Consider the following 14955-nt stretch of genomic DNA (forward strand, 5'->3'; position numbering starts at 1 on the left):
CAGGATCTCCACAATAAATGCTGAGAACTGCAAATGTGTAGCAGAAGAGTCAATTCTACCAACTTTCCCCCATACGTCTTTTCCATTGCTGGAGATTGATTTTGCAACATGAAATGGCCACACTAGGTGAGAAAGCAACTGTTTCATTCTAACAGCTTTTTCCCTTTTTTTTTTTTTTTGTTTAATTTTTGGTTTCTTGTTTTGTTTTTGTTTGGGTTTTTGAAGGATAGGATTTATTAATAACGTTACAAGAATGTATTGTGTTTCCTAGCCTATACAAATACTTCATTGCAATTTTGGAAGGCTCTGAATTCCTACTAATTTCAGTGAGCTTTGGATCAAATGCTAAGTAATGTTTCTTTTTTGTTACTGGGCGAAGATGTACTACATCACATTGTTTTATTAGAACAAGTTTCTTGACTGACCTTTAAAGATTCAGCAATACTATTTATTTACTGGCTAAGTGTATTGGAGCATATGCTCAAAGTAGATATCTTGTCAAAGCCATTACTGTTGCAATGTCCATATTTTAATTCATGGTACTGTAGTCTATCAGTCCTATGCAATGTCACATTTAGGTTTTGAAGGTATTTTTGTTCAACTTTCTTAAAAAGAAGCATCTCAGACGCCAATTTTTCTTCTCCGTTAAGATCTGAAATGCTTTTGGTAGTTTCTGTGCAGGTGATTCCCACATCCTGTCACCACAAAATGTGATGGTCTTCCCCAGATGATGTTTGTTCCTTGATCTTAGGTTAAGAAACTGGCTCCTAGGCCTCTCTGAGGTTTCCATGTCTTTCTACGTCTATAGAAAGCATTCTTATTCACAGTACAAGATCAGTGTTAACCACTGAAGTGTTGGCAGCAGTCTGAAACATTTGAGTGGGATCTCAGATATTCTAGATGATTATTTGTGTCCTTTATCAGCCTATACTACATGGAGTATCTGCATTATGATCTGGGGCTCAATAAGTTAGTCTTCAAAGTTCTTGCATTTCTCCTCAGTAGTTTCAGCAAGGCGTTTTATTCCAGCAGGAAGTCTAGCAAACAAACCTCTTTTGCCAGTTTTATTTTGATAACATAGTACACAAATTTGACACATACAAATTACTTTCTCTTTCTGCCTTCGTTTGAGGAATGTAAAAATTATCCACAAAAATTAATCTGTCGTGTTGCAAAGGAGTGGTGGGAGGAAACTGCTGCAAGTCTACAAATGATGTCCTGCCTTGGATGGGAGAAGGGAGATTGTGTCTCTTAAATTCTGTTCAATAATTTCATTCATCTAACCACTGTGAATTGCCTAGGGAACTATTATTTCCTTCAGAGATTTTCCCAGGGCTTCTATCACTTTCCCAGACTATGCCCAAAAGAAACTTGCAGCCCCACGGCTGTTGAGGATGGAGGAAATAGGTGCTGCTCTCACAAATGGGAACAGAATGAGAGCTCAGACCAGCCTGTTTTCTGGCTTTTACACAGCTGAGTGCTCTGCTCTAGATCAGTGCTACTTTCCCGATATTTAGTGCTTTAGCAGGGTTTCAAATGAAATACAGGCTAGTTGTTACTGAAGATAATAACATAATTGCAGTTTTGTAGAGAGATGGGGATGTTGAAATAGAAGGGTATAATTCATGAAAGGATTTATTTTCTTGAATGGGACTTGAAAGAAATATTAGTGCGTAGACCCAAAGTCTCTCTTCATGAAACCTCTGTCTAATCCCATTGGCAGGTGAAGGTCTGTATGTTATCTCATGCCAGACTCCCACTCAGATTGACAGAATAAACATCTGCAGTGTTCAACCCATACTTCTACTTATTAAATCCTTTTCCCACCTCTCCTTTTTTCAAGAGCTCAATGAGATGAGATGGAGGGATTTTGCTGTCTCCTTGCTATTTGTTTACCTGTTGAGTCTTTGTTCTAAATTTAGATTCTGACTTATCATTGCCCTCTTGTCCATTCTTATTTTTGTAGTCATGGTTCTGAGACAACCCTACTGTGCTTGAGGCTTTTGCCTCCTGTTCCCCTTCAGTCTCTTTTGGAAGGTGGCTGATGTGGGTGTCACTTACCCCAGAGGTTTGAAATGCTGCCTTTCCCACAGCTGCCCCTTGCATGCTATTATGTCAAATTTATGAATACCATGAAAAAGGCCCAAATCTTTAATTTACAGTGGTGGAAAAAAAAACCTTTTTAAAACCCAACACTAATCTTTTTGATATATGGACAAAAAGCAGGCCTAGAGTTTGATTTGTTCATATTTTGCTGTTGTGTCTCAATGAAAAAACCACTCATTAAAATCACTATTTCTACTTTTTATTTTCTTCACATCTGAAAGTGGTTTTGGTTCTCACTGTTGTAGAAGCGTATCTTGAGGATATAAAGAAGTCAATAAAACATTTGAAAACTGTTTTTTTCTGACATTTCTAGAGTACAAAATATGTGTGCAGTCTTAGATTTTCACTACTGATAGCTTTAAGTACCCTGTTTGTAGTTTCTTTAGCCTTTGACTGTTGTAAGTGGTTCAATTTTCCCAAATTCATGCTGTTAAGACTTATGTAATCCTTTCACTCATGTCAATAGATGCTTGTGGGTGTTTAGAGACTGATTCCTGGAACATAACCTCAAGAGAAATTACCTTGTATTTGTATGTATTAATTCTACTAAAGCATTTTTTTTTCCTTTTTATATTTTACTTCAAGAAAGAGAGAACAATTAATTTGAGTTGTTCATCAGGATATTTTAATTTTGGCCAGAAACTAATTTTATTTTAAAATATGTGCAGTAATTCCTAAGAGGAATTCAGCATTGAAAAATTAAATGCTTTACTAGTAATGCTGACCTTCCTTTATGGATTTAGCCGAGTGGTATTCTGGTATTATAGGTTTGCAAAAAGGAAATTTGCATGTTGCCTTTCCTTGCTTCTCTATAAGTCTGTAAAATGGAAAACTACTTTCAGCATAATCATTTTTGCTTGCTGTGCAAATCTACCTGTTCACACTTTTGCATTTCCATCATCATAAACCAAAATAATAGTCTTGAAAAAGCCTTAGAAGAAGCTAAAGTGAAAAATGCAAAATGTTGCTGCCGCTGCTACTATTATGTAATGAACCTTTTTCTTCTTCTTCTTCACATGGTGAAGCAATTTTAGCACAATATTTAATAGATATGATAAAGCCAGCAAAGCTCTGGTGCCCTGTTGCTTTTTACATTTACTTAAAGACCATGTGCCTGGTTTATTGTAAAGTTATTGTGATAACCCAAGAGAAATAACTTTCAACACCTTGTTCTGCTATATTTCAATTCAATTCACTAAATACCCTTCTGTGTATATTGTGTGGACACAAAAAAGCTGTTTCTGCATGTGGAAACAAATCAACAGCAGTGACAGCTGCATTAGGGAAGAAAACCTGGGAAGAGTAAGAACTGTGTAAATGTAGCCCATATTAAATTACTGCACAAGCATTTAGGATTCTGCCAGAATTATGTTAAAATTACAAGATATGTTGCAATTGAAGACTTGTGCAGGACAGTCTTTCCTAGACATAAAAATTATGACCAGGAATAACTGTAAAGTGAAATGCTAATAAGAATTTTAAAAGTAGAATTCTATGACTGAAGGTATTTTTGTTTAGTTTACATTTTATACCATTAAATTTATATAAAATTTTATCCATCCTAATAACTACTTATAGGAAAATCTATAGTTTTCATTTTATACAGCAGGAACAAAAAGGAGGTTGGTCCCTAGACACTGAGCAGTCCTCTGTCATCTGTTTTTTGCTTGACTTCTGCTGCTCAGAGGTAATCCTGAGCTACCTTGCTCACCAGCATGGTGGTTAGTCTTTTCTTGTCAGTGACACGGGCCTTAAAAGAGCTCTGTTTGATATCTTAAAATCCTTTGATATTATGTGATTAAAATATTCTTTAATTCAGTGTGGTGGTAGGTTTTGAAAATGCCTATTCACTGAATTATATGATGAATTAAACCTACAAATTTAAATGCCTGTGTTCACAGGGAGACTGGAATTGTAATAAGGTTTTACATGATAAAATTCTGCCTTTGTTTGTCTTAAGCAAATACTATTTGCAATCAGAAAAACTTTTCTGAGGTGATTTTGTTGTTCAGAATAGGTGCTAAATGCTGAATAAATTTAAATGTGATGAGATGTATTCTTATGTCAGTCAGGTTTGTATTCTAAAATAATAGATTATTCTTCTTTGCAGCTTCCTGAAATACATTATGATACAACATTCCACAAATATTAGCTCTGTCATTTTAAGACGTCAGTGTTGCCATGACAATTTAAACCCAAACTGATACATTTTATACAATCTATAGCCTTTTTTTTTGGACAAATTTTTCAAGCAGATGCACTTTTATTAGCTTATATGGAAGTAACTCCAGCTATGATTGCGTTAGCAAGGAAACAGGAAAAGCAGAAGTTCAATAGTTGCATACAAATTGAAGCAAGAAAATAAGCAGAAAAGAAACAGTACAAAAAAGCTGAAAATAACCCACACTGGAACCACACAGGTATCTTTTGTTCCTCTGCTAATTGTGTTTAATAGAATTTCCAATTTCATCCACAAATTTCAAAGGAAATTTGAAGTGGGGGAAAAAGTATACTTGAGGTATTCTGTCTCATAGGTTTCCTTTCAGTATCACAATGATATGAAATTCTTTAGCAGGGCTTTTTATTTGAAGGAGCCACCCAAAAAGCAAGTAGTAGCAGCAGAGGGAGCAATAAGAGACACAATGTGCAGCACACTTGAGATGGAGTGTGTAGGGAGCCCCTGTATAAGACTGCAGGGGTTTTACTGTGGAATAAGAAAAAAAGAATTTATTTAAAATAAAGCTAAGAGATATGGTTCCAGTGGCCTGAGCATAGGTTGGCAGAAAAATTAGGCTGACCCTGTAGTATACCTTGCACAGATTTGCAAGAGTTACTTCAGGAAGTAGCCCCATGCCATGGTGCCTGATGGCTTCACTAACATAGCAAATTAAAAAGGGCTTCAATTATTTAGTAAACAGAACGTTATATAATGAAATAATTCATGTAATTTATTCATATTATTCATGGTAATTATCATGATAAGGATTTAATCAGAAAATACAACACTGTAATTTTTCCCCCTCTCAAATCATTCTAATTTATGCATAGTCAGATGCTGATTTCTTTCTAAACTCCTGTGCTGAATGGTTAGAGATTTCACCCCTTTTCCTGGGTTTTAGCCACATTTGCACTGTATTTGAGCTGTCCAAATGAAAGCCCAGAGGGCTCCTGTGAGAAGTTTGGATGCCTTCCCTGACTGCTGTTTAAATGTTTGTGTATTACAGGCCTCTCTCAGCCAGGGCAGGCACAATTGTGATTCTTCTGTGTTGGTGAAATGAAAACTGCATCGTGGTTGTGGAAAATCAGATGGATGGTAGCAATGACATAGTTGCACAATTATGCTGTGAGATGTGGGAGGCCATGTCATTTTGCCTCGTGCTAAGAGTCCTAAAGATGCCTTAGTGTCCTCTGGTTAATCAGTGCTTGCCTAAAGAGAAGGGAAGGCTGGAAAAAAAGGGGATGTATATGAAGGAAGAATGTGGGAGATAAGCCCAGAATAAAGAAAAGTGAAGTAGGAAAAAGAAGACTGGGGATTGTAGAGCTGATCTGTCTTATGAACATATCAATTTAGCACAGCTCTGGGCTTTAATCAGAGTCTGGTAGGAACAAGGACTTCAGGTGCATTTCCTTTCTTAGCTTTAGGTAATTCCGTGATGTGTTGGAGGACATCCCAACTTTAAACTAATAGATCAGAATGCCTTCCTGCATCTTTCTGATCTCTGTGCAGCACCTGAGCAGCAAGGGCAATACCAAACAATATCAATCATGGCAAGAGAACTAAATGCACAACACCCAAATGCATTGGCTTTCATGGTTGGCAGGTGTGATGCTGCACCTGTGATTCAGAACAGCAGCTTTCCAGCAACTCTAATACCTCAGCATAGTTCCTTCTTTGGATGTTTACTAGCTCTGTCTTTTGTATGGAAGAATATATGTATGAAAGAAATTGGTTTTTAAATGATTACTTGCTTTCCTTCTGGCATTTTAGAGAATGATTTCTTCTTATTTATTCAATTCCCTTTTAACTTCTTTTTGAGAGATTTAGTTATAGCCAAGTAATACAATTGGCAGAACTCACTGGGCACCTTGTTGTACAAATAGAAGTATAAATATTTTAAAAGAGGAATGGAGCACCTCTCCTATGAAGACAGGCTTAGAGAAGTTGAGGTTGTTTAACCTGGAGAAGAGAAGGCTCCAGGGAGACCTTATAACACTTCCAGTACATAAAGGGGGACTAGAAATCACACAGGCAGATACAACAGGGGTTAATGGCCCCAAACAGAAAGAGGGTAGATTTAGTTTATTTATTTGGGAGAAATTCCTTACTTTGAGGGAAATCAGGCACTGGGACAGGTTGCCCAGAGAAGTTGTAGATGCCCCATCCCTGGAGCGTCCAAGACCAGGCTGGATGGGGCCCTGAGCAGCTTGGCTTAGAGGAAGGTGTCTCTTCAAAGTCTCTTTCAAACTAAACTATTGTATTGGTTCTATGATCTGTTGGTCATGACTGTGCCAGAACAAACAAAATCTGGATTTTAGACAGCGCCTACTTTATAAAAGTTTGCTACTTTCTATGTAAGAATGTTGCTTTGGATCCCAGATATCATGTTGTATTCAGCAATTTGTCCATCTTGAAGAGAGGCATCTTCTATCCAGACTGTTTAATAAGATGAATATTTATTCTGTCACAAGGGATTCTGTGGAGTATTTTGAAAAGTACTGTTATTTAAAAGAGGTTGTGGAGGTTGTGTGTAACAAACCAGGAATTTCCTTGGCTACTTCTAAGTGCAAGCAGAGCAGAGTAGTAGTGATATTCTCTGCTCCACGTGATACTCCTGATAGCCAAAATGTTGTGATTTCCACTCTTCCTTTCCTTTCTAGTCTGCCAGCTGTCATGTTTCCTGTGTATTTCCATTCTCATGGCAGAATTTTGATTTAAATAAAAATCCCAAACTTAATGTTTAGTAATAACAAAATGCTGCTATCCCCCAAGCAGTGCTTCGGCTGCAGGTCTGACTTTACCTTATTAATGCTTTTATGACAGAAGAACAAAGACCCAAACCACTACATATTTTTTCTAAATCTCAGAAATCTTCTTTTTCTGTTAAATGTAGAATTACAGCAAGGCAGAAGAAGAATGGAGTTAAACTCTTGAACTGTTGATTTCAGTCTGCAGTGGCTTCCAGTAGGAAATGCACATAAGCAGCTAAGTGTATTATAGCTGAATAAAGTAATATTAAGGAGGCTCCTCCTCAATTGTTTGATAAGAAGAATACTGAACATATTTAAAACAAGGTTTTGGTCTGTGTTAGAGGACTGCAGTATTTGGAAAAAGCAAGAACTTCTGTCATTTTTGGGGAAAGTTAAAAGTCGGTTATGTACTGTGTCCTTTTTTTTTCTTTTTAGTATCAGATTATCTACAGAAACTGTGTCTGGGATATTTGGAAGTATTTCTTTAATTTGGAGACTGTGCCTCAGTTATGAAGGCATGCCTTCCAAATGCCTCCAGTTAACATTAGTTCTTTTCTAGGGCTACCCTAGTCAGAATCCTAAAATATATTAAGATTTGTTGTGGCATGCAACAGGTGCACTCAGAAAGACTTAGTATTGAAGGCAAAGACTGTTTTCTTCCCAAAATGGCTTAGTCATGTTCCCTTGGTAAGAATAAGTGTTGGAATATTTTCACAGCATGTGAATATGAAGTGCAGAGTCACGATCTAGTTATTTCACAAAAGATGATTTAATGCTAGTTGTAAAAGGAGAGGAGGAGGAGACAGGAGAGGATAAAATATGTTTTAAAAATGATATATGAAATTGTGCATCTATTTAAAGATAGCCAAAGTTATGCTAAGATAATACTGAAATACCTAGCCTTTAATTTGAAATGGAATATAGTAATATACTCTTCTCACTGCTGTCACATATCTATATTTTAATATCTGTGTATGACTGCTCTCAGGAGAGGTACCTGATTATTCCATCTGCAGCAGATGCCATATGAAAAGAAGAAATGCTACTGCTTGTGTACTTTATGCTTTTTTCAAGGAAGGAAGCTCTTTTTCAAAGAGCTAAGAATTTTTTCTTGCTACTTTACAAATAAATGCAATTTTTCTGCATATCTTTTCAGCTCATGGAGAAAACAGACAGAGAGTACTACACTCTGGATGACATGTTTGTTTCCAAAGCAGCCAAGAGAGCACGCAGTGGGGAAGAGGAGGAAGTACAAAGAAGAAAAGCAATCCGTGAGCACCAGCAACTCTCTGCATGCATGGAAAAGTGCCCCTACTGCTTTGATAGCAGTGAACTTTCTAAACATCTTATTATTGCAATTGGCACCAAGGTAAGAAAATAGCAATTTAACACAAGCATGGAAATAAAAGAGAAATTATGTCAGAGTGTTTAAAATGAGAAATGAAATTGCTTCTATGGAAGGATTTATTGTTCTGCATCTTACTTTCCTTCCTCTTTCAGTTGATTCCACAACTTCATCAAGGATGAGGAGGAAAAAGATATAAATCTGTCATGAATTTTAAAGCTAATCTTTGATGTCAGGACTTCACATTTGTAGAAGACAAGAGTAATAGTGAAAGACCTCTGTGCAGAGATTAGACTGTTGGTGGATTTGTGGAAGATTAAATCACACTTCAGGAAATTTGAACTGGTGAAGAACTGTGTCTTGATATCAAAGAAAACTAGGTGGAGAATTCAATTTTTATGCTTAGAATCCTTTGAAATAGACAGAAGTTTGGTTTGGAAACCTTTCTTGTTCTGTTAATCCTTTTGAAAATTGCATAAATATTTGGATTTATAACATCTGAAATACTTCAATATAGCATTTTTTGTAGTTTTTTTTACTACAGTTTTTCTTTATCAGTGATGTTTTCATTTGATCTGAAACTCTTTATAGGTAAAGAGTTACACAGCTGGTACAGGTATACAGAGTTATACAGCTGAGAGGTATACAGCTGATACAGTGCTGTGTTTTGGATTTAGGAAGACTGTAATGTTAATAAGACACTGATGTTTTCAGTTGTTGCTAAGTAGTGCTCAGGGACTCTTCTGCTTCTTGTACTGCCCTGCCAGTGAGAAGGTGGGGAGGGCACAAGGAGTTGAGAGGGGACATGGCCAGGACAGCTGACCCTAACTGACTTTAGGGATGTTCCAGACCATATGACATCATGCTCAGTCGATAAATTCAGGGTCAAGTTGGCCAGGGGCCAGTTCAGTGGCTGAGCAGTAGTTGGTGGGTGGTGAGCAATTGCACTGTGCATCGCTTGGTTTGTACCTTGTTGTTGCTATCATCATCATTATTTAATTTCCTGTCCTTTTAAACTGCCTTTATCTCAACCCACAAATTCTACCTTTTTTCTTGATTCTCTCCCTCTATCCCACTGGGAACAGGGAGTGAGTGAACAACTGTGTGATGTCTAGTTGCCTGCCAGGTTTTACCATGACAAGGAATATGCATAATATCTATATATCTGTATCTATATCTGTATCTATATCTGTATCTATATCTATATCTATATCTATATCTATATCTATATCTATATCTATATCTATATCTATATCTATATCTATATCTATATCTATATCTATATCTATATCTATCTATATCCCTCTGCATATTATTAAAAATGCATAAAGCCATATATCTATATTAAAAATACTGGAGTGCACTAAATAGTGTGAATTCATAGCAGCTATGATACCAGTTGGTTTATAAGGGTGATAATACTGGTGGAACTGCTCTCAGGATACTGGTTTGATTGATTTGCTGGTAGATAATGGGCCCTTTTAAAAAGTACTAAAATTGCTAATACTTTACTGTAGTCAGTAGCTAATGGCTTCTGTTGGTTTGAATTTAGCAAATGATGAATTTCTTAACTTCAGCAATGGGAAGGTTTTTAATGCTGGAAAACTGGGCACTTGAGTTTTTGTTTGCTTTTCCTAGGTGTACTTGTCTCTACCAAGCGGCCAGTCCCTTACTGAAGGTCACTGCCTGATAGCCCCTCTACAGCACCATACTGCAGCCACTCTTTTGGATGAAGACATCTGGGAAGAAATCCAGGTCTGCTCAGAAACTGTCTCCTGTTCTAACCCTTTTGTAAAATAATTTTGTTGTGGATAATAGCATCCTTGTCATAAGCACATATTTTCATAATTTGCAGTCTGGCAGGTCTGTTCTGATTCCACTTAGGGGCAGAACCTTCTGACATTGTGGATGAAAATTAGTGGTCAAATATTAACAGGAAAGAGAGGCAGGGTAAATACTGAAGCAAATTTTATGAGCACTAGAAGAAGTTTCCTGGAATGCTGCAGAATGTGCATCCTTGGAGATCTGTGAAACCATGTCAGAGGAATGTCTATTGGAAATGAAGAAGGTACAGCTGATCCCTTACAGAAAATAGAATAACTGACTTCATAGGATTTTCTTGGGAGTGCCAAGGAAAAGAAAAGAATTGTCAGAGCAGGCAGATCACTTAAAATTAAATACAAATATGTTGTTTACATATCTTCAGTTTTTAATCTGTTTTTGGGTGGATATTAGTTAAGAGAGAAATACCTTACTCGTAAAATAAATGAGATCTCTGTTCAAATCCAACTTTCTGTCCTTTTTGAAAAGAATTATTGAAATAAAGCACCAAGCATGATGGGTTGTGCTTTCCAAGTCTCTTATGAAGACATTTTGATGATGTGGAGTTCTGTTTTCTTTGGAGATGGTAAATCAAGGGAGGGATGTAACAAGCTTCTGCCTAAGAGAATGACTATGTTTGTCAATCCCCTATTCTGCCATCAGGATTATTACAAGGGGAAAAAAATTTGCCACCCCTTATATTGAAATATTGGAGACTATATCAGACTAGAGAAAGGTTTCATTGTTGTAGCTGCGAGATTTAGAGACTTAAAACCAGAATAATTTATAAGTTTGTAATAATTTAAATAATGTTGGTCTTGCCTCAAGGCAAGAATCCTCTGGCAGATGGATTCTCTGACTTTTCATATTTGCCCCCACATTGATTCTCATGTCTGATGTTGTTTCATATAGTAAATTATGCTCCCTTCCAGCCAGAAAGGAAGGGAGTTCTCTTACATATGACAGAAATGCCTAGGAAAGTTGGATAAGAAACAAATAAGTGCAACAAGTAGGGTCAGGAGGAACAAAAGAGCATGCAAAAAAGTGATAAATATGTTTATCCTCGATCTTCTGTTTACCCCAAGCTCTTAACTAAACAATTATGATTTCTTAAATTGTATGAGAAAGAAAAAAGGATAATGAAAAGATAAGCAAATGCAGTCGCTGTATTCAACACTAGTGTTTTACTTGTTAGAAAAGGCATCTAGTTGATAAAACCATTATCCTTTGATCCTGTGAATATATTCATAGAGAGAATATAGATATTCTGAGATATTTCTTTGCAGCGAAGTATTTTGGAAAGTGATGGATACATGATTATTTTCTTTCCCCAACATATATGTGCTACAGAAGGAGGAGTCTGAAAAACACCAGCAAGAGTATAAGCAGACAGTCAATGACTGAAGTAACTTTCTGATGCAAGAGACATATTTTTTATTACTGTTGAAGGGCAGAAAAATTAACTATTCACAAAAGGTTGTGTGAAGTATGTGTTTTAGCTATTTTTGCTGTTTGGGTTTTTTTAGGATATATTGGACTAAAGCAAAAAGAGTTCCTTTATGCTGTATGCCTTCAAGCTCTTGAATTTAATGTATTGTGTAGTTTTGACACCGATGTGCTCACTTGCCAAAGCAAATATGCATGGAATATTTTTAATATGAAAAGATACAAATCTTTACACATTCTGTGTTGACTGAACTGTTGCATGTATTTGTGTTGTGTGCACCCAAGCATAAGCCAAGCCTTCTTATTTCCCCTTATGGATGGTTTTCTCCTTTCCAGTGCTAATTATTCTTAATGCTTTGGCCTGCTCAGAATTTGGAGGAAAAGTCCAATGTATTTAAAAACAAGAAAATCCAGCTGGGGAAGTTAGCTAACATCTGCTGATATTCGAGGTTTTTTGGTGGATTTTGCATTTCAGTTAACACTGCAGGGTAGCAGCTGTAAGTCGTGGTATTTGTCAGCCTTTGGTGTCTCACCACATTGCTTGCTTCAGTGTGTTTCTGAAGTGGAGTTCTGGTGGCTGGAGTGACAAGGAGAAGACAAAAAGTTGTTAATCCAGAGTAGCCTGTCACTCTGTGCTGTAGAGGCCCATATCAGTCATGGCACACTGGGCAGTGTCTTCTGGCTGTAATTCATCAGTTGCTTTAGGGGAATGATGGCAGCATTCTTCTGTCACAGCATGGAGAAGCTCATTAGTGAGGAAAAATTCAGGGCACAAGGGCCTGCTTTGAAGAGCTTAAATGCCTAGTTTAGATATATATTTGGCCATGTTTCTTAGCTTTTAGTTTGATTTATACTGAACAAGATGGCAAAAGGATGGAGAGTTCAATTTCTAGTCCCATTGCATTAAAAACCTGGTAGTGATTGGCTTTCCTTCTTTTTTACTTCAGTACTTTATTTTTACAGTAAATTATGATATTGCTGATGTGTATTTGTTTATGTATGTTTGATTCATCACTCTCCATTTACATTAAGATAAGGAATCTTAAACCTTTGGCTGGGATTTGCCTTTTAATGGTGCTGTTTCTACTTCTGAGCATTGTTAATTGGGAAAAAATACCAGTGCAACAAGGACTACCTATGAATTATGTGAGTCTTAGGGCTATGATACCTTGGTCTATGAAGATACTACAGTTTCAGTGATTTCTTGGCTTACACTTGGAAATGGTATAAAAGCACACGTAAGACAAAAATCTTCATTTTTAAAAAGCGTTTTTCAAGATCTTGAGAAACTTTCAGAAACACTCACCCTATGAGAAAGTTAGATCTTTTGTGCACTTGAAAATGAGTTTGAATGACTCTTAGAAATCATCCCTTGTTCTTGATAATGTGTTCATCATCTGAACATTGTAAGCTGTAGAATGATGCTTTTGCATATCGTGGATGCAAATGCCAGCTGTCAAGAGCCAGGGAGCAGCCAGAGCCAGCTGCTCTGCAGGAACCAAGTCAGGGGCTCAAGGCAATGGGCAAGGCAGGTGGGGGAGGTCATCTCATGACAGGACACGCTCCCATGGTACCAGGCCAGGAGTGTTCCTGTGCTAGTAGGCAAGGTCCTCCATGGCCCCGTGATGGCCAGGCAGGTTTACAGTGTGGACTTAGGTCTGAGATGAAGTCGGGGCCAAGAACTGCCAGGTACCTGCACAAGCATTCCTGAAATGGCTCAGGCAAGAACCAGAAGAGACAGCCTGGACTTAATTGCAGCTCCTGAGTGACTGGGGGCCAGGTCCACGCTTCTCACCTCTTCAATAACTCTTTAATACCCCTTCTCTTTCTGCTGGACCTAATCCAGTTCACAACTGAAGTGCATCAGAGCTTCCCACCTACATAGGCAGCCAGAGACCCAGCAGGTAGGGCCCAGCCCCTGCAGGGCCTCTTGGCTGTGTGCAGGACCCTGACACTGGAGCTATTGGAATTGTTACCTGAAATACACTTTGAGTGGGTGCAGCACCTCCTCCCTCTGACAGGGAGCTGGCAAATGTAGCTTGGGTCCACACATAGTGAGTATTACATTTGGTTTGCTTCCATACAGTGAAGATGGTGGATCAATTTTTTGAGGCAATTATTAGTGTTTTACTTAAAGATCAAGCATGCCTAGTGAAAATACTTTCATATTTAGATTTTTTTTTTGTTGAACTGTATAATTGGAAGGAGTAGTAAAAGGGTAATCGTAACTATAGTCTGTAAAAGCCAGGTCATTACCTTCTTAGGAATTGCAAGCTTGGGACCTACTATTAAAGCCATGTTGTTTTATGGAGCACTACAGTTAAGAAGTAAGAAGTTCAACATGGTTTCAATTTCAGCTATAAAAATATGTGATATTTATTAAAACTAAGCTTGTAGTGTTAATTATATTGTGTGTTTCAAAATAGTTTTCTAGGCTTCTGATGTTTTTATCATAGGAAATATAGTTAATCTTAATTTAGTAAATAATAAAGAATAAATAATTTTCCTAGTATGATTGCTACTGTTTTCCATTTTATTGTTAGTTTATTACAAATATAATAAGCTAGTGAAATAGTACATTCTATCTGAAAGTTCTGCAAAGTCAGTTTAAATAACACTTTTTTTTTTTCCTTTAAACAGATGTTTCGAAATGCATTGGTGAGAATGTTTGAAGCTCAAGACTTGGACTGTGTGTTCCTAGAAACAAACATGAGTATGAAGAAGAGGTATCATATGGTATATGAATGCATTCCTCTTCCAAAAGAAGTAGGAGATATGGCTCCAATCTACTTCAAGGTACATAAAAATTTTTTTTTTTTATGAAGTAATTGGAATGATTATATCATAATTCATCTATTTCTGAAAAAAAAAATTATATTCAAGTGCTGTTTTTGAAAATATATGTTCTTTGATCCTTCTTCTGGACCATTCTTTGCTAATATTCCTTGATCTTAAAATAAGCAGTGTGAAATAATTCAGTTTTTCAAGTAATCAATGGAAGAGTTTTTTTTCAAGTAGTCAGTGGAAGAGCTGTTTTTCACTTAGCATTTCTCCCAAGTCTCACTGCACTGAAAATACTAGAAGATGAGAGAATTGTAGCCTCTTGAAGTGCTTTAAGGATTGCAGTACTTCTTACTTGAGTCTTGTACTATAAACTTAAAGCACAATATTTGTGACTTGGCAAGCATTAAATGAGAAAATAATGTTACCTATTTTAAGAAATACCAATGTAGATAGTATTTCATCTCCATTTTATTTCAGTAAGCCCA

General features: G+C 36.9%; 1 protein-coding gene across 2 annotated transcripts in view; it reads left to right on the forward strand.

The window, feature by feature from the left end:
• The window catches only part of CWF19L2 (CWF19 like cell cycle control factor 2), a 60609-nt gene that overhangs the window by 40844 nt on the left and 4810 nt on the right, over positions 1-14955 (forward strand). For both annotated transcript variants that reach the window (XM_058019058.1, XM_058019057.1), the window contains 3 exons: positions 8231-8443; positions 10058-10174; positions 14327-14482. In XM_058019058.1, the coding sequence (XP_057875041.1) occupies positions 8231-8443; positions 10058-10174; positions 14327-14482 (486 nt within the window). The remainder of the gene's footprint in view (positions 1-8230; positions 8444-10057; positions 10175-14326; positions 14483-14955) is intronic.

This window comes from Melospiza georgiana, chromosome 2 (assembly GCF_028018845.1).
Source record: "Melospiza georgiana isolate bMelGeo1 chromosome 2, bMelGeo1.pri, whole genome shotgun sequence".
In the NCBI taxonomy this organism is placed as follows: domain Eukaryota; kingdom Metazoa; phylum Chordata; class Aves; order Passeriformes; family Passerellidae; genus Melospiza; species Melospiza georgiana.